We start from the raw sequence: 26483 nt of genomic DNA on the forward strand, positions 1-26483 counted from the left end.
TGAGCAGTAGTCGGCATCGCTGGTCTCTCTCCTCGCATCACAGCATTTTCTACTTGGTAGTTGAAAGAGTACTGGAAAAACGGCAGTTCTCTAGACCAGATCTCCCACATCACAATCCCGAAACTGTATATATAATCATAACATTCGTTAACATAAATTATACCAGTAGAGTGCACGTCGATCGTTTAAAAGTAAAAGTAAATACAGATATTTAAGTTGTGCAACTGTTTGCGCGTGTGTATTTCCAGACGGTCAACGCTTCCATGTCTAAGTTAAAGCCTTTCCTATAGATACAGTTTGTTCAAACCCACCTAGACAGTATAAAATTGTTTCGTTGGCGAGAATTGTGTTTATACACTTTAATTAATTACCTAGACTGGATAGGATTCTTCTGATTCCCACATGTTAGTAACAAGTTGAAGCAGTTAGCTTTATCAAGTTTTAGTGCTAATAGTAAATGTGACGTATCTTTGAGTTTTTGACGTGGCTGAGACTTTAGATACAATTACTGCCCCCAAAGACGTCCATGTACACTTCTCGAACTATAAAGTCTTTCGTCGCTTGAGAAAATGACGCACTCACGTATGTGTTTGTGCGTGTGTTGTGTGTGTGTGTGTGTGTGTTTGTGTGTGTGTGTGTGTGTGTGTGTGTGTGTGTGTGTGTGTGTGTGTGTGTGTGTGTGTGTGTGTGTGTGTGTGTGTGTGTGTGTGTGTGTGTGTGTGTGTGTGTGTACAAACAGCCGTACCTGTACACGTCTACGGCCGTTCCATACTTGATGGAACCCTTCGTTAGTTCAGGCGCTCGCCACCTGGTCGTACCAATTCCCAGTGTTGTCATTCTCCATTGGTCATCTAAAAGAATCGTTGACTGAGATCGTTTCTTGAATCGTCTTAAAATTTGTGAACGAGATGGGCTTGGTAACTGGCGTCCAAGTCCAAAGTCTGCCACTTTGACCACCCAGTTGCTGCTGACTAACAAATTATCGCTCTTTAGATCACGATGGATTTTGGGCGGTACCTGTGTGTGCAAAAAATTCATGCCGCATGCAGCATCGACAGCAAACTCAATGCGCCGCAAGTAGGTGAGTTGTATGTGTTCTTGATCCAAGATGTCACGTACAGAACCGAGCTGCATGTATTCAGTGACCAAAAACCGTAACGCGTCTTGACCGTCTTCTTTTCCAGCACCAATAAAAAGGACAATGTTGGGATGTCTGACTGTTTGCATAAATTTGATCTCTCTTTCAAAATCCTGATTAATGCTATCGTCATCTAGAGTGCGCAAAAATTTTACAGCAACCGTTAGATCTCGATAGTGTGCCATGTAAACATCTCCAAAGCCCCCTGATCCTATTTTGTTATGGAGGATCAACTCAGTTATGCTCACCTGCCAAGCGCTGGTTAGCTCTCTTACTTGATGTTGTAATTGAGCTTCACGCTGCTGTTTGCGCTTTCTGAAATGAAGAAATGTGCAAATGCCGCAAGTTATAAGGATGGCGAGCAAGAGAGCAGACGCAGTGATGATGTAGAATGTAGGTTGGGAACAGTTCGTGCCCGTAAAGCCAGTCGCACATTGACATACAGGGGAAGGTATGCCGTCTTTCTGTTGGACGAGACATTTTCCGTAAATACATACAGCTGGTGTACACGCGCTGCAATTGAAAACTGACGTCGATTCTTCGGTTAACGTAGTAAGACCTTTCGGGCATCTTTCACATTTATTTCTATTGACTGCAGTAAAATATCCAACAGAGCAAGGCTCACATGCAAACCGTTTGATGTCTGATGTAGCAAATCCACGAGGACATCGTAGGAGAAGATGATGTAATTTAATACGCCCTTGTTGATCTGGCAGCAAAACGGAGTTTTGAAAGATAAACATACGAGATGCAAAGCGAGTATTGATATCTCGTAACCAACTCACAAACGACCATTTTCTAAGATGCGGTAGATACAACCATGTTTGATAGACGTTGCCTTTGTTACAATCGCCAAAATTGCTTTCAAGAAATGACCGGCTGCATCCAGTTGTGACTAGCAAATGTGGTCCGACAGCTACCGCCGAGGAATAGCAGAAGTTTAGTTTTATTGGCCGTGGGCCGTCATTATTAGCAATCAACAATTTCCAAGTGAGTGTATCAATGTCGAGTAACCACATATCGTGGAGACAGTGTTGTGACCCATTTTGACCTCCGAATATAATCATACTAGAATTGATTGTAACTACAGAGTGCAAAGCGCGTGGAGACGGTAAACAAATACTGTTTGTTGTGTTTGTGCTGCTACAGCTTGTGAGTAGTTGCTGCCACCGAGAAGACTCGACGTCTGAAACGTTCAGTCTAAACTGCCATAGCTCGTTTGATACTCTTTTACTTAACCTAGAATCCCTACCACCAAATAGCAGAAAATCAGTTTCATTTATTTGAACAAACGAGAACAGTTTTCTTGCTTTGCTTTTCAATTTTTCTGGAGAATTCAATCTCGTCCATTTACGTATTTTTGTGAAGAACATCCACATGTCAAACCGAGATTTTCGTTTTTTTTCCTTCACTCCCATAGCGATAATAGCAGATTCACTTTTAATATCTAGAGATGTCATCAACCCGTCAAACATCGCAGGCGGGGTTTGGCTTCGGATTATCCACCATTGCATTGACTTTAGGTCCAAATCCCATAGTTGTGTCTTTTGTGGGGAGTTGGACGGTGAATGAAATACGGCGCCTCGCATGAAAATGTGGCTTTCCAGCAAAACGGACGATCGTGGATAGAGATTGCGCGGTTCAAGGGCTTGAGGAGGCATGAGTGGCCACAACCACGTGGAATCATTCGACAAGCGCTCAAGAGTCCAAACACGTTGTCCACATCCACCTTCATCAGTTCCAGCATAGACAAAGATTTTAGATGGCAGCATGAACGCAGAATATTTACTAATCGTTAGTGATGTTCCTAAAGTCTTTTCGAATCTCCACGTTGTAGACGATAAATTAAAAATATAAACATTTTTAAGATTTTTTCCAAACAATATCAATTCTTGATTGTTGTCAGACAAAAGCAAATGATCAGCGAGTTGTAGCAAACGTTTGCTCGGATAGAAACTAGAACTTCTGTTGCTGCTAGTCGTTGGCTGCATTTGGGTCCAAGTCGATTGTGTTGTATCACGTTTAGAATAATATTGCCACACTCCGGTGCTCGAGACAGTGTAAACCACACTTTTGTGTTCTGATGAAGCGGTCAGCTTACTATTAAACTCAAATTTACTGTTTCTTTCAGATTTTAGATTAAACTTACGCCACACGTATCTCTTGTTATCTTCCAAACACCTCAGTTCCCATACCGTAGACGTACTCTTTCCACCATCAAATAGGATGATAGACTGGTTGCAAGTACACGGACTCAATGGTTGAGTTACGACATTTGTTGTTGGTTTGACAAGTGATGGAGGGCGAGATTTCTTGCACGCGTCGTTTTTGCAGTCTTTCATCAATCGTTTCCAAGACCACACCGTTTGCTTTTTACTAATTAACCACAGGTCTGTGACAAAACGAATTTCATGTGTTTCTCTGTCAGAAACTTTGCCTCCCATCAACAACGTGGTCTCATTACAGAGAGTGTGCATCACGTGATCTTTTCGATTTTGGGGTGCATTGTGCGTTCTCAGTTGTTGCCATACGTTTTCACGCAGATCGTAGAACCAAGTTCCGTAGAGTGAATCACGTCCGTTTAAAATCAGCCGGCCTCCAAAGAGAATCATGCCGAAAGTACTTTCGGTTCCTTGTAACTCTTTCCTGTAGTAGAGTGCAGTAGCGAACGTGCTGAGCGACGAGGGACTGTTACAAGACCACATCATGAACACTTTCCAGTTGTCTTGTTTATCTTGATCGTCTTCAAAAAAACAGGATTGTTCGCCGTTGAGCTGTACGGCAGTCTCGTGCCTCTGTCGTTGCCTATAGCTAGTAGTATTTCTACTGTCGCCATTGGTCGGGCGAGTCATCAGCAAGCTGATGAAAGAATAAAACGTGGAATAGTAAAACAGATGCATGAACCCTTTGAGTGCATGTAGAGATCGAATAGACTGTGACGACCGCAGCCGCGACGCGACATATAAAAACATTGAGTAAAAGTGAAAATAGAGGAGTGGTTAAACACGATTTGATACTATACCCATCTCTAACTTTCACATCTATAATGCTGCAATCTCACACTTTATTTTGTTGAAACGTGACTACTTAGGATACAGAGAAAGTACTCAAAATTACATTTACCAATTTCACTGCATGTGTGATTTTCAGATTCTGAAATCAATTTCAATTCACGCGATTGTTGTTGAAAGGTCGCGTGTCCGTTACGTGACATCTCATAATTAGGCAGAACAGCGTCAAGTCCTATAGAATAAAGGGCGTAAAACGTCTAGTAAGACAAAGTGCACCAACAGGGGCATGCAATTGAAAAATGTATCAAGCCATGCAGCTTCTCCTATCTCTATACATAGGCGTGCACGCATCGTTGAGGTGGCTACACGAACGTCTATGGAGCTCAAAAGAGAGACAGACCTTCCTGGTGTTCATATTTACTAATTAGCTACAACCATGCTCATTGACAATGATGATTGTCTTCGCTAGTCAGAAGATCGAAAGATCTCAAACAGCTGTGGGTGTTGCCAGTAGCATGTACCTCAGTTTATCACCTTCAAGAGTTTCCTAATTATCTCTTTCGACTCGCTATGGTTTTCTAATGTTCTTCATGTTTGGCTAACTGTAAATATGTGTGAGGACCAAAGCTGTATATAGTATATATACACCACACTAAATTGTGACTTTTTCCAGTCTGAATCTGCCACTGATTCTACCGTATCAGTCAATTGGAAGTCAATAAAACTGAGCGTGTCCATAAAAGTAGGCGTGTCCCGTAGCATTGTAAAGTTTAACCCCCCATTTCTAGAAGTCACGCTACGCCCCCCCCCCCCCCGGGTCAGTTACTACGGCTAGGACTGAGTACGTCTCTGACCGACCGAGAAACAAATGACATCCGTCCTGGTTGAATATTCACGCTCTGTCCCCAACAACAGCGCCAGAAAAGGGGGTGAACGCGCACAACCCCCTATCAGTGTCTGGATTCTGGATCCGCTAATGTCAACAATATAGAAGAAGACTGGTATGTACGTCACATTACTGCTATAAACTGTACAGTAGTATAAAGATGATAATCATAAAACAACGCAACGCTTGCTTGAACGTCTCAGGGGATATCAAGTAGATGTTACACATGTAAGATTTACAAATGTTTGTTACAACTGTTGAAAAAAAGCATGAGCTTTTTACCAATACTTTGGTAATAACAATAATTAAATGCATATTATTATGATAAACAATAGGACTATGAAACATACACTAATCATAAAAGTATTGTGGGTTTTAAGGGTTATACACAGAATACGTGGTATAGAAGTAATGTAAACATATATCAATGGCTTGGAAACACTAAGTCATGAAAGTAGCTGTTAACAAGCAGCTGTTTATCCTGCTGATTATTGACGTCAAAAATCTTGGCCAAGGCTTTCTTATTCACCTTCCCCATCGAATTGCGGGGTATCTCATTAACAAACTTCCACAGTCTAGGTACAGCATATGGTGGAATATGCGACTTGCTCCATTGTTGTACTTCACTAACATCTATCTACAAAAGCAATTAAACGTAAGCATGTATAGTCATATCAAAACTGTGATTGTGTCTATACTTCATGGTTGTGAACAACAACAGCAGCAACGAGTTGACCCCATTCTTTGTCATCAATCCCAACCACAGCAATCTCTGCAATAGCTGGATGACAGAGCAAGTGCCTTTCAACTTCTAAGGCACTACAAGTAGACAGTTCAACAAATACTCTGGCCCAATAATTGAATGTTTATGTATTGTTTACCTAATCTTATAGCCTCCACTTTTAATAATATCGACAGATGTACGTCCTATGATGTGATATGTGCCATTTGTGAAAGCTACAACACACAGCAGGGGTGTCCCCAAGATATTTGTAAGGCACAGCGGAAATTGCTATAACCACGCCCATTCCAATTTTTGTGGTGGCGGGCTCCAGGAAAGCTTTAGTGCAGGTTTTCTTACCCCTGAGAAGCCACAAACTGTTGTTATGGAATGCTCAGGCACAAAAGGAACAAAGTGGTTTATTTTTAAAGAAAGTTTCTCTCTGTCTTAGTTCACTGTGCATGACCACATGATAGCTTTAGTAAGCCTTATAGCCACTGGGAAATTTCCAGACCTCAAGAAGCCGAGAACCTACTAGTAGTATAGGAAGGGCCAGATATCTACAAAATCGTTTGTTACCGTCAGATACTGACCTAAATAGGGGGCAGTGCTGACTACCACTGTTGATGTTTGAGTACCTAAGATTACAATTAATTCATGCTATATGGCAGTCTTTGTCCTAATTGGTCTTATCTTCAAACCAAGCATCCCAGGAACTACTTGTTAGTCTCAAACAACTTCCCACTTTTCAAAATACAAATACAAGTCCATTCCCACTTTCAAAATACAAATACAAGTCCATTATCTTCATAGCTAATCACTGTCTACTCATGCAGTAAAGCATGGTGGGCCTGTACCAAATGGAAGCCAGGAGCGCCATGCCTTTTGTATGCTGGGGACAACCCTGCATACAAACTAAATGTACAAAAACCACGTTTATAATTCTCTGACAGATGCAAATAAACACTACAAAAGTGCAGACTCAGTAAATAATCAATTAGATGCACCAACTATATAACTATTTAATTGAAGTGATGAAGTCAGTTGTTTCTGGATGACAAATAAATGAAGAATACCTGTACACATGTAAGCAAGCAGACAATATACAGAAGATACGTACAGTGTACCCAAATAGATAGATATATGAGTAGCTTTCAAAGACAAACTGCAGACATAAACATTGCAATTCTGTATCTACTGTAATTGGCAGCTTACCAGCTGTATCTCCAGTTATAAACCAGCCATCTTTAGTAAAAGACTCTTCAGTAGCAGCTGGTCTATTCCAATACCTACGACAAGGTCATGCTTCACTCAAAAATATATGTCAATTTCACGCTGTAAAATTCATACTGAGGAAACACTGAAGGACCTTTGATCTGCAATAAACCACCAACAGACACATTGTCACTATAAACCACTGTTCCTCTTGAATCACCTTCAGCCAGTAATGTCTCACTCTAGAAAAGTACAAACATAAAGATAGGAAAGCTAACAACTGTGCCAAGAATATCTATTGCAACCTCACTATCACAAATGCGAACAGAAACACTGGGAAGCGGGCGTCCCACAGCACCCTGTTAAAAACAAAAATCAATTTGAACTACACGAACATGCATGCATGGGTACCAATGCTGAAGCCTCACAGGACTTCGAGTGCCATAGAGAGGATTTGATAGAGCCATTCCAACTTCAGTCATTCCATATCTTTCTAGGAGCCAATGGCCTGTACAATAAATACAATAAAACTAATATTCAATCTGTATCTGCGACTATACTCCATTACCAGTGATATTATGCCATTTTTCCATAGTTGTAGTTGACAATGGCGCTGATCCAGATATCATAAGCCTATTACCACATCAGATACAATAGAGACTAATTTCATAACTACATGAAGAAGACCTGATTTTAGATTGAAGATGCTGTTTGATGTCTTCCTTTTCGTTCTTGTTGTAACCAGCTTGTTCATAGTATTTGATCAGTTTGAAGTAGACAGTAGGGACTGCTGTCAGCATACTAATCGATTGAGTTACTGCCGAGTTACGATGCAGCAGTAGATCCCACACCTAGCAAGATTTCTACAATTGATATCAACTACATTTCTTCCAAATTTCCTCACCTTGGCAGCATCAAATTCAGGTAGCATGTGACATATTGCTCCACACCACAGAGGACAAGCCAGTGCATTGACGATACCATGGACATGGTGCAAAGGTAACACATGAAGCATGCAGTCATCCTGTGTCCAACCCCATGATTCAATCTGTGCAGTTATCTGAGACCTATGCATACGCAGTAACAGACCAGAATGACATCAGAACAACAACTGAAATGGAAAGAGTCTATACTTACACTAGATTCCCATGTGTGACTACAACACCTTTTGGTCGCCCTGTTGTACCACTGGTATACACAATCTGCGCTGGCTGATCAGATGGCAGCCGGTTGGTTTGCTCATTTTCAGTTTCGTAAATGTCTAATGATGCAAGCAGTTCTCTGGTATTCAGATGATAATGAAAAATTCTAAGTTTATTAGCTATAGAGCTTATCTTGTTGTAGTTGTCTGAAGAACCAGACGATACTACAACCGATGCTAGTGAATCCAATATGACATACTCTAATTCAGACAGAGGGTGCATTCCACATAGAGGAATTGCAACTCCACCATATTTCCATGTTGCCCATTGAACCAAGGTGTAGCTGACATCATTCGGACACAAAAATGCAATGCCTAGTTGTTTCTCATAATCCACACCCATACAATGTTTTCTTGTAAAACGTGATGATTGAAAGACTTCCCTGAGAGATGAAGATAAATGTGTGCTGCCATTGATTAACTGCTGGTAAGTATAATGACCATGAGTATCTACAATTGCAACTTCATGACGAAACATGCCTGCACGTGCATGTAGTGGTTGCACAGTCATGGCAGAGCAATGTCTCATGAATAAAAGCAAATGTTTCGTTTGTAGTATTGCTTTGTGACGCAGCATTTCAGTTGGCTTGTTTGCTAATCACAATTCTGGTATTGAGATATAGCAATGAAATTTTCTACAGATAGCTTTCTGATGCTTTGCGACCAGCATATAGCAAAAATCCCCAAGCAAGTAGAACAGTAAGAAGCAGTAGCTAATATCATCAAAACATGAATTAAGAAAAATGGAAGGTGCACAACAGTTTATCTTGTTAGACAAGCAACAATCGCACAACTACGAGCATGTTGTCACCATAAACACAACATCACCAATGTATTCAAGAAATATTAACAAGACAATGAGCATACAAAAATAACAAACAAAGACACACCAATATATACCACTGAGTTTATTCAAAGATGATGAACAGTGAGAAGACAAGGTTATAATAATTCTCCTTCTTAATTCAGCAGTTTGAGCTGTATTATGCATTAAAATTGCAATTTAATTAATAAAAACAGGACGACAGACAGACAGATTATTTTATTGTTACAGGTCCTCTACTTGTACACATCCTAAACTTCTATAATAAACCAGTCCTTCACAGCGAAATACTTTGAAACATTAGTGGACTTGGATCTGTACATTAAAGTCAAAAAACTTGTCCATGTCATTCTTCGTTTCTGAAACTCTTGACAACTTTTTGAGGATTACTTTTGCATTGCATCTTTGAAGAATCAAAGAGAACCGTTTCCTCCAAAAAGTTTGAATTGTTCTGCACTACAAAAGGGGTCTTCCTCAATATGGCTCTTCCTCAATACGGCTGCACCGTTTTGAGAGAGTGTGTAAGAAGGCATCGGCTTGCAGGCCCCATCTACCAAAGTGCTCAAACACTAGTGGGATACACTTTGATGACGTCCCTCCTGGTAGAATTTCTCCTGTATACTTCACAGACAGACAGACAGACAGAACAGACAAACAGGGACAGACAGACAGACAGACAGACAGACAGACAGTTAGAAAATGTAATTTTTAGTTCTCAGTTGGTTCTGTAGTTGATATCTGTAGTCTCTAAGTGATTCTGTATAATTTGACTCGTAGTTACATATTGTATGTTGCTAGATTCATGTTTCAAATATATGTATTGGACAGACAGACAGACAGACAGACAGACAGACAGATAATTATTCATCACATACAGATTCTACTTGTACTTATGCTAGGATTTTTTAAATATAAATCAGTCCTTGCAAACAACAGAGTCATTAACTAATGGACTTGACTTTGAATGTCAAAATCAAATAATTTATCTAAATCACCATGATTAGGTGACAGTTTTGAAAGTTTTCTAAGGATAACTTTGGCATTGCATCTTTGCAGAATGAAGAAAATCTTTTTCTCCAATACGACATGAACATGGAAGCAACAAAATTGGCTTCTCGATTGCTGACTGTTGTGACAAATGTTGCAAAAAATTCTCTGTCTCTGTGCCTCACCTCCCAAAATGTTTTATCACAAGAGGAACACATCTTGACACATATCCTCCTGGAACAAGCTCTTCTGAATATTTTTCATTTTCTTTTCTTCTCTTGTCACGGCAGCATGACCGTTTCCTTGCTAGCCCTCCTAATAATAAGGACCTGACTCCACGGATGAGCCATGCAGGGACACATCAATATCCAAATTCTGTCCAGTATTTGGATCAAACATTGTAATGTCTGGACGGTCTTTAGTACTAGTATTGATGTATCTAGACAGACAGACAGCCAGCCAGCCAACCAGCCAGCCAGCCAGACACAGAGAGAGACACAGAGAGAGACACACAGACAGACAGACAGACAGACAGACAGACAGACAGACAGACAGATAGACAGACAAACAGACAGACAGAGAGACAGAGAAACAGACTGTTCAAATAAGAAACTACCCGCTACCTACAAACGGAAACCAGACGTACAAACAGCTAATAGCCTAGACACAAAACAAAACAAGCAAACGGTGTGTATATCAAACGCACATGATAATCTAGAACGCAACTAACCAGTTCAAGAATCCACGATGTAAGCCGAGTCATTCGTTTTTGCGCATGCGCAAATTTACTGCTGCAGCTTTGGCATGGCTGCCAGCAAGTGGATTCACATTCAACAAAACTATGTTTTTTTGTCAAACAAACTATATGTCAGTGAAGTTTTGTTGAGGTATTTGTACCAAGAGTCTTTGATCAGTCGTGATCAGTTGGAACAACTGCGTGACTCTCGAGAACTCGCCTCTGCTAAGCTGTCTCGTTTGTTTGATATATTGACAAGCCAGGATGATTCATGCTTCGACACGTTTTGTCGTTGTCTACGACAGGTTGGTCAGGCACATGTTGCGGAGGTTCTGGAATCACCTGTAAGTCAGACAGTTCAATCTAAGCAGACAGCTAGAGGAGAAGCTGTCAATAGTCGCTTTCTCCAAACAGTAGGAGCAGCTGGATCAGGTAGGGTAAATCTGCAATGATTCAAAACATATTTTAAGAGTTTTCTGTTTCTATTTTTGTTGGGTGGTGGTGATGGTGGTGGTGGTGGTGGTGGTGGTGGTGGTGGTGGTGGTGGTGGTGGTGGTGGTGGTGGTGGTGGTGGTGTGTGTGTGTGTGTGTGTGTGTGTGTGTGTGTGTGTGTGTGTGTTGTGTTGTGTTGTGCGTGTGTGTGTTGTGTTGTGTTGTGCGCGCGCGTGTGTGTGTGTGTGTGTGTGTGTGTGTGTGTGTGTGTGTGTGTGTGTGTGTGTTGTGTTGTGTTGTGTTGTGCGTGCGTGTGTGTGTTGTGTTGTGTTGTGCGTGTGTGTGTGTGTGTGTGTGTGTGTGTGTGTGTGTGTGTGTGTGTGTGTGTGTGTGTGTGTGTGTGCAAGTCAGGCTTGAAGGTCCAGCCAGTCCTCTCCCTCTGAGGCAAATGACCTTTTGCCTAGCTTCGAAAGATCTTTCTTCTAGTAGGTGGAATGACTGGCTGAATCCTTGTTTCCTATGAGGCAAAAGACCTTTTGCCTTTGAAAGACCTTTTACCTCATCAAATGCGCACAGACAGAGATGGCTGTTCCGTGGCCACCATTTTTGTTTTTGCTGCTTGTGCATATCCTGGGCATATACGTGAGCATGGGCATTTTTTGGGCAAAAAGTCCTGACCTGCAGCACATGGGAGTATATACGGGCATTGGCATTCTTTTGGTATTGGCGATATTGCGGGCGATTATGGTATTTTAATCACTAGATAGACTATACTGATAATAGAACCCACTGAACATATTGAATTTATACTTTGTGTGCAAGACGTATACAATTTTAAAATGTTGTAAATTGATGTAGTTTTGTGCTACTTACTACATTTGCATTTTATTTTGTTGCTGTTGCATTATAGCCATGGATGAGAGCCATAAATTAGATTATACCATGGTCACGTGATGTGCAACCAGCCACTGTAATGTATTTCTGTGAATAGTGTCCCATGTTGACCATATAACGAAATATCCCATGCTTGATTAGTGCCCCACTGGGGTAGTATATTCAAACCCAGTTATATGCATGCGCTTCTATCAATGTATACGTTTGAGATGAAATGAACACCCAGATAGAATCACTGACTGATGAGATTCAACTTATGCAGCAGACCAGGAATACAACTCAAGTGAAGCGAAACCATCCAAGATACATACCAGTAAGACTGTAAGATTAGATTAGGTAGTTTGTTTGTGTTGTTTGTGCAGTGTATCTGTTGCATTGTTGCACACAAACAATGCAACAGTCATTGTGATTGCAAATAATAATGGCCCATGCTTGAATTGCGCCCCATGTTTTAGAACTATAAAAATAGTGTGTGGAAATACGGTATATCACATATTGCACGGCAAGTGTGCAATAAGTTACTTCCAGTTAATATCACACTCTCACTTATGGACGTCAAGTGACCATGGTATAATCATATGAATAGCATGCTATATGGCTTTTATCAGCACTCCAAGTGGGGTTATAGCCCTTAGCTCTGCCTCAGGCAATAAGGTGACCTTTCATGTTAGTAAATTCCATATAGCACGGTAATCATACTATAACCTGTACTTATTATTAGATTAAATATAACTGTATTTTATAGGCGGTCTTGCTTCTAGTCCTCAATCTTCAACCTTTTTAGTAGCGACTGATGATCAACTAGAAATTATTAAAGACGTAGTTGCAGGAGACTGGGTACCTTTTGGTCGAGCATTGCTTAAGGTGTCTACAGACAAAGTTCGTGACATAGTGTCTCCTTATGCTGCTGAACAGCTTAGAGCCTCTGAAAAGGCATACTACGTGCTAGACCATTGGAGGCAACGAGAAGGCAGACATGCAACAGTGGAGGCAATGCTTATTGCTTGTGAGAAAATTGATAAACGGGGAGCAGCTGAACTAGCACTTTCATCTGATAGATGAGTTGAGTATGAGTGTTATACATTGCATAGTGGCCATTGCATGCGTTTGGTGAGTGTTATAAAATAGTTCTTATGATGACTGATTTGCAATTTTTTTTGCAATGCATTAATATTAGAGGCATTTTGTCATGTTTTTGCTAGCAAAGATTGTACAGTTATAGAATTGTTTGAGGCAGAAGTTCTAACACTTGTTAATCTGTGGTATGCTGTTTGGACCCTGTGGTTCTGTTCTGTGGGTGTTACATGTTCTGTATATATCATGTATATGTCTATGTTGTGTATGTACAGTATGTGTATGTGTAAATGTGACATGGTTGTACCACTAGCAGATCTAGAGAGACTCATTTGAATGGTGTGACTCAGTTTTTCAGTATGTAACTGAGAGTGCAGTTTAGGAATTGCTGTGGAGTAGAAAAACTGAGTGATACTGTTCTATACTGAGTTCTTGTATTGGTACTACATGTATATGAAGAGATCACACACACACACACACACACACACACACACACACACACACACACACACACACACACACACACACACACACACACACACACACACACACACACACACACACACACACACACCACACACACACACCATGCACACACACCATGCACGCACACACACACACACACACACACACACACACACACACACACACACACACACACACACACACACACACACTACAGTGACTACACGACACCACACTACACCACACTACACCACACCACGCCACCCTTTACATCATCATTACCAAGTGCACACCACACATGCACAGGTACATGAATACACAACGGAGACATAGAATGTGTCTTTGGCAATTGATACAGATCGGTTGTTTGTATACCATTGAAGACTGGCTGAAATTACCCAATAAGAGTAAAGCGTCAATGGATGGCCTCGGTGCTTCTTCCAAGTGGTATCATGCAATGTCCTCGACCACACATGGGTAGTTGATTAATGCTGATCGAGGCTCAAAACCTTAGAGCTGTAGTACCGTTGTATTGGACCCATATGTGGTAATCAAGTACTTACTTGACGTAATTTATAGTAAAAACAATTACTTTTGGAGCATTTAATCTAAAAAAGACTTCTTCAGTCTTCTGGATTCGTCATTTGACTAGAGGGCTCTTATCAAAGCTCCATGCCTACATCTAGTTGACCTTGACAAATACAACTCGAGTCTCTCTTTCTGCCTTTTAACCCCTAGCTAGCTGCGTGACTGAGCTAGATGTTGCGTGTGAATATTAGCGAGTCAAGGTATGCTTCACAGTTATGGCGGAAACAGATGTACTAGATGATTCTCCTCCTTCTAATTAATTTAGCTACCACTGACAAAATGTTTTTTAGAAGTCTTATCTAACAGCCGTCAAGCAGTCGCGCTTGGAATTGCTAGACGGGCACCGGACAAGTCTAGCGCGAGAGAGTGTGGGGACGAGGCTAACGTTCTCCTATGAACGCTCTTGACTCTGATGATCGAGTTAATTAAATAGCAGCACAATGACATATAATTATTGTCTGACGGCATTAGTTTCATGTGATCAAAATTCTGTAGAAAGCTCAGTCGTAAGCTACATGCACTAATTACTAAGAAATAGTACGTACCAAATCGACGAGAAAATTTGCATGATATCGTAGTCTGGCGCCGCAATCATTGGGGTGTGGCTAATGCAAATTTCACTTATTACTGACTATTCATTGAATACAACTACGGGCGTATTACCGTTTCATGGACTGTGTGCTTCTTGTCGTTGCAAAATGAAGGACCCGGAACAGGACGAAATCACTGAGAACGATCCACTTTCTACTATTGACAATGCAACGATTCAGGCAAGTTGCGACAGCATTTACATTGATGTCCGTGCAAATTGCACCGTCCCGTGCATTTATGCATGGAAGTTTGTCTTCTGCAGGCACATCAGAAACGTCGCTTTGATAGCATCGGCAGCACGTTCATCTTCAGCAAGCTGAAAACTGAGTATGACCATAAGGAGACGGAGGATTTGTACAGGATCTATTACTTCAAACAGAACCGTTGGTCTCTCAGCGTTCTGCTTGGTTGCATGACGTTCGTTGCTGGATTCTTTGCTGTGTTCTTGCTTATTCAGCAATGGGTCAGTGAGGAATAAAAGGCAGACGTTGTTCTAGAGCAGCTGTCTTTCCTCTAGTATTTGTATGTACTTGTATATGCACCTGTCATTTTGACTGATTCCACCTGCAAAGGTGTGATGTTGATAATGGCAATGGTGATAATTGTATTGGTTTATATGATCCTGTTTATGTACTATCCCATTGCAGTTTGCAGTATAGTGAGCTTGACAGGTGCAGTTGCATGGCTTTTGATGCCTTTAGTTAATTAATTATTAATTAAGGTTGAAGTAGACATTAATCAATAATGTAATAGTTTACTTCTTGCTCAATAATGTTGTTATTCTACACAGTTGTAGTGGATTTGGTTTGTGTTGGCGTACCACTAGAGTGTCACAGTCTACTAGAGCTCGGGTATCACAGTCTGCTAGAGTATCACTGTCTGCTAGAGTATCACTGTCTGCTAGAGTATCACTGTCTGCTAGAGTATCACTGCATGCATGCCTGTACAGTACTTTTTTTAGACTACAGTGTACTGTTCTTCTGTTATTAATCTAATATACATTAAAATATATGCACATGACTAGAGCTACCCAAAGTTGCAAGTTCAAGGATATGTCAAGTAGGAAACTGCTCTGTAGATAAATATGCCAAGGTACCAAAATCTTAAGCTATTAATTAAATAGCTGTAGTTTGCCATTACCAGATGTATGATCATGACACATACATGTACAGACAGGTGTGTGTCTTCTAACGTTTTGTAGTAATCTTGCAGAAGCGTATAGCTATAGGGTCACTGAGTGCCGGGTCCTGGAGTACCCAAGAGTTTTGGGCATGTCCTTTTTATAATCACTTAAAGACTTGGTAAGCATTGGCTATACTATGAATTAATTTATTGATCTAACTGACAGAATTGTGTGATTTTGTATTGCATATATGTAGTACTGGTTACATGTAAGTACATGTCATGAATAAATACACACACACACGCACGCAAACACACACACGCACACACACACATACTGGTTGTAGTAGTTGTGGCGTTATAAACTGCTATAATTACATTGAGCTATGTCCAGTTACTTTGGAAGCATGTGCATGAAACTGTTTATTACTTTAGTTGTGTGTGCTGACAATGACTGTATTAAATTAACGTTTGGCTTGTTGATTGTTTGGCGTGTGAGCTGTCTGAATTGTTTATTATTGTTTTATATAGAATATATTTGCCACAAACCCTGTCATTGAAATGATTATGGTAGCAATGTATGCAATTCTTTCTGGCATCAACTTTGTGATACTGTTGTTCAAGTCTTCAGAAGTTGTCATGAAGTGGAGTTCTGTTATGTCATGGCTGTGTTTAAGTGGCATTGCTTATGCATTGTATGCTGTTCGAAAGCGTACTCCTACCGAGGGCTTAGCCACCATTATGTACTGCATATTCATCATATATTTTTTGATACCATTTTCTCCTCGAGCAGCAGTACTCACTGGTTTCGTGAACTTGGTTGTTCATCTTACTGTTACTGGGTTGACTTGTGCTCCTGATACACAATATTTAGGTCATCAGGTATGCTGCACAGATCTTAAACAAATTTGCTGAACTTGGTGTAATTTTGTAATTGTACAGTTGGCGTCTAATTTCATTCTCTTGTTGTGTGCAAACGTTGTTGGATTTTATCATCGCTATTCTGCTGATCTAATCCATCGCCGAACATTCAAGGAGATAAAGCAGTGTATTGAAGCTAGAATTAGACTAGAAGAGAAACAGACCGAGAAGGTTTGTTCATAAAGGAAAAGGAGTTCTGTCATTTGTTAAAGTTTTGTGAAATAGGAATTGTTGCTGAAGTCAGTATTACCAGAGCATATAGCTCTGGAGATACGAGATGATTTTGTGAGTGGTAAAGCTCAAGAACTTGGTCATTTTCATCGTTTTTATGTGAGCCGGCATGAGAATGTCAGGTCAGAGTTTAAGTGAACATGATCTGTGTGAGTATTGATTCATATCTTTCGTACAGTATTCTATTTGCAGACATTGTTGGGTTTACACGTCTTGCTAGTGGTTGCACTGCAAAAGAGCTTGTGAGGATTCTGAATGAGTTGTTTGCTCGATTTGATCAACTAGCAAAGGTTATTGAACATTTTATTGTACATATTGTCACTTTTTAGTTTATGTGAGGACGGTTGTACGTGTTTCAGGAGCATCAATGTTTACGTATTAAAATTCTTGGAGATTGTTACTACTGTGTAGCAGGATTGCTCGATCCTCGTTCTGATCATGCCAAGTGTGCTGTGGAGATGGGGCTAAGTATGGTGGAAGCCATCAAGTTAGACTAGCTCAATCTTTCTAGTTATGTTAGGATTTATCATGTTTGTATTGAAGGACAGTTCGAGAGGCAACTGGAGTTGATGTTGATATGCGAGTAGGTGTTCATACGGGAGCAGTTTTATGTGGGGTATTGGGGCAGAAAAAGTGGCAGTTTGATGTTTGGTCAAATGACGTTACTACAGCAAATCATATTGAGTCTGGAGGAGTAACGGGGTGATTGACTCAGTACAATAATATATTGAGAACATGACCTAGCGCTGTAACTGCATGTTTATAGATATGTTCACGTATCAAAGTCTACTCTGGATTGTTTAAAAGGACGGTACTATATTCTACCAGGCAATGGAAGAAAAAGGGATTCATATCTTGATGAAAAGAATGTAGAAACATTTCTCATAGATTCTTCTCAAGTAAGAGATTTTTTATTTGTTATTAAGGTACGAGCGTAAAAGAAGTACACCACAATAAGTGGTGGACTGCTTCACGAGAAGCTCACTCTAAACGGGTTGAATTGACTTCCGGTCTGTCTGTCGGTATGTTTGTACCTATCTATCTATGTTTGTTTGCACCTATGTTTGTTTGTAAGCGTGTGTCACGCTCGGGGAGTTTGTCGAGCCAATCAGCAATCGTTTTGGGACGCGAAACGTAGGTGACGTAATACTAGCTTGTCAGCGTGAATTACTCTCGAGAATTGGCAGAGCCAATCAGCAGACCTTTGGCACACCAACAATGGGTGACGTAACAATCCCGCGCATTATGACAGAAAAGCCGAGATGTCGTAAACCTCCATTTTACGGTCAAAATGTCGTCAAACCGAGTAGCGCAGAGTAAAGTTCAGGTAATAGTTGTTCGCGTTTGTTACTTTTTACAAAAGAATCGCAAAACAAACGAATTTATCGTTCTACAAGAAGCCAAGCGAAGGTCCCATGGGACCATGCATCTAGCTAGGCACTGTTGCATAGGCACCACCAACATGTCATCCGCGATCTTCAAGAGATCAATATGTTCTAAGTAGGACTGATGATAAACCATCGACGTCGTCTTGCAAGAAAGATTCATAGGAAACGTTGACGCTGCTTAATTAATATCTTCTGGATCCGGTCGCTAGATGTACATGATGTCGCTTCACAGTATATTCTATGCAGCTAGAAGACGTACACCGATCTCTAGCTACAACGAAATAGCGGAAAGAAAGATGGCGACGATTCAATAAAAGTATGATAATTTGATAGTCCATCTCAACAGTTAATTAATTTATTAACTTCCAGTGATACAAGAGCGCTATACATGCAGAATTGAGACATAACGTGGATAACAAGCCCGCGCCGTGCAAGAGTTGCGTAGCTGTGTGAATTCGAAGTAGTGTGGGACATTGATGGTATTTAGTTAATTATCTTTAATCACATTGATAAATCCAGGTGTTTTCAAAGAATTTCCGTTTACATTCTAGCATCAATTAAGCTAATGATTAATATGATTAATTAATAATAATGACAATAATTTAACAAAATTTAATAAACATACATTGATATTTACAATAAATACACACACACACACACACACACACACACACACACACACACACACACACACACACACACACACACACAACGTCACTTCTGTCACTTGTGCTGAATTCGAAGTGTGGTGTGGGAATTGATGATATTTAGTTAATTATCTTTAATCACATCGACGCATCCTTGTGTTTTCAAAGAATTATACATTCTAGCAACAAGCTAATGAATAAATAATGATAATAACAATAAATAGACAAAAGTTAATAAAATGTACATTAATATTTATAATAAATACACACGTGCCACACACACACACACACACACACACACACACACACACACACACACACACACACACACACACACACACACATGCATGTACACACGCACACCCACGCACGCACATAACACACACACACACACACACACACACACACACACACACACACACACACACACACATGGACACACACATGGGCACAAACACACACACACACACACACACACACACACACACACACACACACACACACACACACACACACACACACACAAACGCTCGTAGCTCTGAAGCGACGGTGTAAACACAGCTTCATTTAGTAGTTGTATTATTATTATTGTCACCACCGTGTTACTTGAAATATTACTGTTTCTTTAGCATCGCTGCCAGAGCGTGACCTCTACCCCAGTGTATTGCAGGAGAGATATGAGTGGTGATCACCCTTCTGTATTAAAGACTTCCTTGTCAGATGATGCATTATCACGGTTGAACTTTCCCACCAAGAAGCGTCGGATGTCTCAAATATTTGATCTAAATGTAGGAGGTGAGAGCGTTCCTTTTGCAAATGTGGTGCCTAGATCATCAGCCAATCTTAAGAAAGCTGTATGTGCTGAGCAGTTTACATTTGTTTTCTGAGTTAAAATATTTCTTAATAGAGCATTTCAGTAATGTCTGCTGGAATCTATGGTGGCAGTTCAAGAGTACCGTTTATAAGGACAGATTCTGGGTAAGGTGATTTTATTGTTTTGATGTACACATAGTTGTAGTTGTTGTTATTTATATTGTATATGTATATAAAGGATAGTTTATAATTCAAATCTTACACATTATTCTTGACAAGTTTAGATTGTATGTAGGGTCTAATCTGTGGCAAGCACTTTGTGTACTCTAATTAATAACTTGTGGTCATAATTACAGAAATGGATTTGGCTAACAGAGCGTGTCTGCTCTTGAATTGCTATCCTTGCAGTGTCAAGTAGTCACACATTTTGTAGACAGCATGGTTGCTTGCTGTTGATTATACATATTGATGTTGCCATTGAGGGCCTTTACTGAGTAGCATGTGCGTGTGAGCGGCACACACACACACACACACACACACACACACACACACACACACACACACACACACACAGCTCATAAAGATTGCACATGAAATCAAGAGCATACTGTAAAATTAGTATGTTTTGTGAGGTTAAAACTTTGCGATTTCCCACCTGCAGCTATTATGCGATTTTAATTTTTCCAATTTCTAAGGAATGAATGCAGGCCATTAGTAATCAATACTAATCTTAGTAATGTATACGTAAGTGTGCTAATATACTTTTGAAAATTTAATTTAAAGCAATTGTCATTTAATGACTACAAAGTGGACTGTGTTCTGTGCTTGTTTCTACTAGACATGAGATCAAAATTCGAGGCAGAGCAGAGTTGTTGGATGTAGAAGTAACAAAACGCATGGCTGATGCAATATGTGAAGGGTACGTTTATATGCATAGTAGTGAATTGTTTGATTTTAATTTTCTAAATTGAAATATGACATAAAACATTGACTACACAATGGATGCTGCTTGATTGGGTCTCTGAATGTTTAGGAATTGGGCAACATCTAATCGATCAAATATATCAAGGTTTACGTTGCGATTCAAGGACAAAGAGTTGGAAAAGAAAGTAAGTAAAGCAACTTCCTAACAAGTCAAGTTTTATTGCATTGCTCCATCTGGTACTGTAGTATTGGAATTTGGAAGATGACAAAGGTGCATTTTACAGTACATGCTGTGTTGTCATTCTATTGTCCATCTTCATTGTTGAAGCAGTTATGCTGCCAAGGTTTCTGCTTTTATGAAACTGTTTGTATGTCTTGTAATTTGAATTTTTTAACAGAACATGGACATTGCTAATCTCTTTTGTGATCAGTGCGCTGCTGATTGGTAGTCTGACGTTTGTTTTGCTTATTGCTAAAGTAGAGGTTAGCATATGCTTTGGATTTTGTGTTATCACAATATCTATGCTTTGTGCTTTACTGGTATCTAGAAATTTCAGTTCTCTGTGTTCCATAAAATGGCGAAAGCTGTGGCTTCTAGTCCAATTTTGAGAGTGATAGTTGCTGTTGTTTCTGTTGTGGATTTGTTGGTAGTTTCATATTTGAACATCGTAAGATTGCAATTAAATAACCTGTTTGAATTCTGGTTTGGTGCCTAAATCTTGTCATTTTGTTTAGATTTCATGTGAAACTGAAGGTCTCCATCGAGGTGTTAACGATGTGAGACTATATGTATTAGATATATAGTTTAGTTACCAGCACATGGCTCCTACCCAATGAGCGTATTCGGTCAACTGCCCGCATAGTTTAGTTATTGCACACATTCCACAGTTATTGCACACTTTCCAGTCATTGCCCGCTCACACAGCTAGTTATTGCATGCTCACACTGCATGACATGATACTATTCAACACCGGTAGGCAAACATGCAGGCCATTTTATGCAAACCACAAACTTCACAAACAAGCTAACAAGTCCCAGTCAGTCAAGTGCAACTTACAAAAGTAAGCCATCTCTGACCAAATAGTTGAAACTGTTGCTAAACCGCTTCATGGTAGTCTACTGGAACACTCATTGGGTACAGGGCCATGTGACAGTAACTAAGTCGGTTATCACCTTTGTTCCAGAGCAATATCATTACTTGCCCTCTCACCGTTTATCGCAATTAAATGGTGCTTGGACAAGAAACATGATATTGCTCTGGAACACAGGCAATAACCTATACTTATAATGACAGGCAGCACTAGCTATAATTTCAGTTTACATGAAGCCTACTTAATTAATGTCAATTAAGTCAAGTTTTGTAACTCTTGGAAGCAGGTTTTCTTGTCTACACATAATGCATTTGAGGGTATAATGTACCATTACAAAAGAGAGTTTTGTTTTGTTTATGTAGCAAGACATTGTTGATCTTTAAAATGTGAAACAGATTATTTTTGATGGGAATGTTCTAAATGAATCTGATGAGCGTTATGGAACTCAAGTCAGAAGCAAGATACAAGATTGAATATTAACTAGTCTTTCAATACGCTGTGCATGAAGCGAAACTATTGTTACTTTAATTGTGCGCTGCAGGGTTTATTTCAATGACGATTTGCATATACTTACGTTGTGGCTTATCAAGTTGCTTTGTGTTTGTAGTCCTGCAAATGTTATCGAACTAATTATTCATTTGAGATTGATCTTGACAGACCAACGTGCGACTTTCCACAGGCAAGTTAAACAGTTCTTTTGAAAAACATGTTATTAATAATTATTTTTTGTTTTATTTTAGTACTTCTGTTTTTGTGCTTTGTTAGCAATGACGTCTATTGCTGTGTTTATCAAAACTTACTTTATTGTAAAAATTTGCATACTGATGATTGCCAGTTCAATATACAGCGGCCTCGTGTATTTCGTCAACTCTTGTATCTATGATGCAGCAGATGCTCTTGTACAACCAGCAAAGTACGTCGTTGATGTTATTGATTTTCATATTCGTACTTGTGATCGTTTTTATTCACAGATGTGGAGAATATTCTGGTCTTGGCTACATTGCTTTGTACTTCTTTACACTTTATGCTGTCATGATATTTGCTCTAGCGAGACAGGTAATCTAATCATAATTATATGTATGTGCAATACCAGTTTTGTTGTATTTGCTCATAGACTGAGATTGCCTTGCGACTCGACTTCTTGTGGGAAGCTGAAGTTAGTTGTTATTAAAACATAGTGATCATTAAATGTTGGTAGTGTAAATGTTGCATGAAATGAAAGATCGAGAATCAGAATGACGACTGACTATACTGAATGGGAGTGTGAGTTTACTTACGTACATACCAACCATCAGAAGCTGTTGTCTGTTTGTTTTAGTGTCATGTAGTCTTTGTCATGTTGTTATGCATGCAGGTGGACATGCACCAGCATAGAAAGAGAGGGACTTGGGGTTGCAGCTTCCTCACTCGATCAGTAACTAAAAATACTGTGCATTTAATTAAAGAAAGTGTATTTTATTTTATTACAATATGTTGAGGTTCGAACTTGTATAAGTTGGGAGAGATTGCAACCCTTGCTTTTGTTGCATATGGTGTATTTACAGTGGACTAAGCTAGTGTACTTTGAGATTTGCCAATAACAGTAATTTATATAGTAAATGTATTTTGAGAGTGCAAGTTTTGAAATTTGTCACTTCTTTGAAAGAGGTTTTGTGTTAGGCTGTTGGTGAAAACAAGAAAATGGACACTCTAGAAGAAGTAAATGGAATGTTGCTGCAAAATGTGTTACCAAAACACGTGGCTAGCCACTTCACTCGTCTGATGCATAGAGGAACTCTTAGTGTCAATGTAAGTCAATTACTATGTGAGGTGTAGATAGTTTGTCTTGGACTGTAATGTTTTTGACTGTTAGGATTTGTATGTTGATTTTCATACTGTTGACTTCTGCTAATTGAATTGTAGGACCTGTATTCTCAACAGTACAACAATGTCGCAGTTATGTTTGCTTCAATACCAAACTTTGCTAATTTCTACAGTGAAGAAGTTGTTAACAATCAAGGAATAGAATGTCTACGACTTCTTCATGAGATCATTACTGACTTTGATGAGGTAACTGTGCTAGCACCATTAATCACGTGTAGTAGAATTTCATCGTAGTTTTATACATGTATGTATTATTAGGTTCTTCTCAGACCAAAGTTTAGCTCAGTTGAAAAAATTAAAACTATTGGGAGCACATACATGGCAGCTGCAGGACTGTCGCCAGAAGTAAAGAGTGCTATGCAGCGATTTTGACAGTGTGAGGCAGTAATTGTGTTATAGGGGGATGCTGATTGGCGGTGTTTGTGCACTCTGGTTGAGTTTGCTTTTCAGCTGAAGATTAAGTTGGAACAGAACAATCAACATTCATTTCAGAATTTTGGGCTTCGAATAGGTATGACAATGGTTATGTCAATTGAATAATGATTTTCGTTACCTGTTGCACAACTAGGTATTAACCATGGGCCAGTTGTGGCTGGTGTGATTGGAGCAAGTAAACCACAGTATGATATATGGGGGAATACTGTAAACGTTGCCAGTCGAATGGAAAGTACAGGGGAAATAGGGAAGCTACAGGTGCAGATATCTTATGTGCTATAATTATTATAACTATGCATGGATATAGCACCTACAGAATGCTCGTTCATGGTAATTATTTTTGATACAATAAAGCAGCTAATTGGATATTATTTTTAGATCAGAAAAAATCAACTTGTTTTGGATGTACAGTAGCTTTTGTAGTCCTGTGCTCTTCTTATTTTTTTGTCCACACACATTGCTTTTTTGTGGATGAAGAGAAGGCAATGATTTACCCTTTTGGTCTTGAAAATTGTTGTCTGGGCTTTTGGTTTTTGCAAGTGCGCTTGAAACATTGTCAAAAATGGCCACTAGATGGAAGTGTGCAGCTCAAGATGCCAACTCGGTGAAAATGCGAATGACTTCTCTTCTCAACTACAGCTTCCAGTTTCAAACCGTAATGCCATTAGAAAGAATGCATTGAAAGAATAAATAAACAAATAACAAATAAGCAAAAAAATAAATAAACAAATAACAATTAAATAAACAAAAAAATAAATAAACAAATAACAATTAAATAAACAAATAAAAAATAAATAAACAGATAACAATTAAATAAACAAATAACAATTAAATAAACAATTAACAATTAAATAAACAAAAAATAATAAACAAATAACAATTAAATAAACAAATAAAAAATAAATAAACAAATAACAATTAAATAAATAAATAAAAATAAATAAACAAATAAAAAATAAACAAATAACAAATCAAAAATGACTATCAAGGCCTTGAAAGAATTAGGATTCGTAAAAATATTCTAAATTATTTTTGGAGTCTCGAAAAGAATGTCGCGAAAAACATTAGGAGCAGTAGCGTATTTCTTTTGTAGTTTATCTGTGCCAAATTACAAGCCACACTTGTATTTTTGTTGGGTAGGGATTTGGTTGTCAGTATCTTTATTTAATTATTAAGCATGATTCAGGCATTTTTGTGTGATGAGGTTGCGGCATTATTGATTGTAGTTGTGTGTGTGTGTGTGTGTGTGTGTGTGTGTGTGTGTGTGTGTGTGTGTGTGTGTGTGTGTTTGTGTTTTGCTGTATATTATGTGATCTTCACTGTGCATTTGTTCTCAGGTAACTGATGAAACTGCAGAAATTCTTAAGTTGCATAAGTATATTGTTAAAGAACGAGGCACTGTTGATGTAAAGGGGAAAGGAAAGTTACGGACCTCATATGTTATGCAACTAAAGACAATTTAGTTGACTTGGTCATCTCACTGACAATTAGGACAGTAGTTTTTGTAGAATATATTTGTAGAATATATTTTTTATAAGTAAATGCACAAACAGTGTAGTTTTAAGTTAGACATCAGCTGTGGCTTGTACATGAACATTTGAGAAGAACTGGAGTTAGCGATTTCTACACCATAGCCCAAGACAGTTTTTGAATAGCCTGTGACGTTTTGCCTCAACCATCTGTGTACTCAAACATCTAGGCTGTGTCTTCACTAGCTGGTAAATATGTTAGAAGTTGCTTAACTTAATTAAGTTTAAAACACTTGACATATGTCTCCACTAGCACTACTAACTTCTTTTACCCTAAACTTGTGGTTATTCCTGTGTGTGAATACTGTATAACCGGTTATGTCTGCATTCCAACCAGATTAACAATTACTAGTACGTGCACCTACACACATGTACATGTGTTGTAGCAGTGACTCCTGGGACTCCAAGGATAGGCCTAAATATCTGCGGATTTTATTTGTGTGCTCCGTGATTTCGTCACAGAATTCGCAGAAATATCATGATCGCAGAAATAACCGGTTATACGGTAACAATAAGTCATAATAGCAAAAATCTCAACAGCTTTTGCTAACCCTGCATGGTTCATAGGTAGATCTAATCATGTTTTCCTTAAACTAGTTTAAATTGGAGCAAATACAGACATGCTCTTAGATCTACTACTGGCCCATGCCAATTGATCCTCTGAAGTCAATCTGCTTCAAAAAATTGACTTCTAGAGAAGTGTTCCATTTGCAGCAGTAGACTAGTAGAGTCCAGTGGGAGCACTGACTTTAGTAGT

At 39.3% G+C, this 26483-nt stretch overlaps 3 protein-coding genes across 7 annotated transcripts; 2 read left to right on the forward strand and 1 right to left on the reverse strand.

The window, feature by feature from the left end:
• On the reverse strand, positions 1–10748 carry LOC134182173 (malonate--CoA ligase ACSF3, mitochondrial-like). 5 transcript variants are annotated; one of them, XM_062649542.1, is made up of 12 exons: positions 10713–10748; positions 8109–8885; positions 7876–8038; positions 7659–7822; positions 7540–7604; positions 7400–7479; positions 7277–7330; positions 7107–7213; positions 6972–7045; positions 5917–5962; positions 5734–5854; positions 5244–5672 (listed from the first exon to the last, which is right to left on the reverse strand). In XM_062649542.1, exons 2-12 carry the CDS (start codon positions 8747–8749, stop codon positions 5460–5462), a joined length of 1728 nt encoding a protein of 575 aa, XP_062505526.1. In that variant the 5' UTR covers positions 8750–8885; positions 10713–10748; the 3' UTR covers positions 5244–5459. The 5 variants fall into 5 exon arrangements, 3 of the variants coding, with proteins under 3 accessions (XP_062505527.1, XP_062505526.1, XP_062505525.1); XM_062649541.1 differs by having other exon boundaries at positions 5245–5672; positions 5917–5992; XR_009970283.1 differs by lacking the exon at positions 5244–5672 and having other exon boundaries at positions 5782–5854; positions 5917–6660.
• A 31-nt stretch (positions 10749–10779) lies between these two features.
• Positions 10780–13571, forward strand: LOC134182260 (uncharacterized). The gene is made up of 2 exons (XM_062649648.1): positions 10780–11150; positions 12790–13571. The coding sequence occupies exons 1-2, from the start codon at positions 10787–10789 to the stop codon at positions 13104–13106; spliced, it is 681 nt and encodes a 226-aa protein (XP_062505632.1). The 5' UTR covers positions 10780–10786; the 3' UTR covers positions 13107–13571.
• Positions 13572–14804: 1233 nt separating this feature from the next.
• LOC134181856 (adenylate cyclase type 5-like) lies at positions 14805–25970 on the forward strand. Its single transcript, XM_062649128.1, has 27 exons — positions 14805–14941; positions 15025–15225; positions 16416–16766; positions 16827–16976; positions 17031–17158; positions 17215–17326; positions 17396–17523; positions 17580–17738; positions 17803–17935; positions 19701–19925; positions 19979–20049; positions 20723–20803; positions 20918–20993; positions 21055–21152; positions 21207–21291; positions 21357–21476; positions 21544–21585; positions 22507–22578; positions 22640–22812; positions 22871–22955; positions 23014–23055; positions 23559–23687; positions 23802–23948; positions 24021–24107; positions 24162–24273; positions 24331–24455; positions 25535–25970. Exons 1-27 carry the CDS (start codon positions 14870–14872, stop codon positions 25658–25660), a joined length of 3330 nt encoding a protein of 1109 aa, XP_062505112.1. The 5' UTR covers positions 14805–14869; the 3' UTR covers positions 25661–25970.
• Positions 25971–26483: the final 513 nt, after the last annotated feature.

The sequence above is a fragment of the Corticium candelabrum genome, chromosome 7 (genome assembly GCF_963422355.1).
Source record: "Corticium candelabrum chromosome 7, ooCorCand1.1, whole genome shotgun sequence".
In the NCBI taxonomy this organism is placed as follows: Eukaryota; Metazoa; Porifera; class Homoscleromorpha; order Homosclerophorida; family Plakinidae; genus Corticium; species Corticium candelabrum.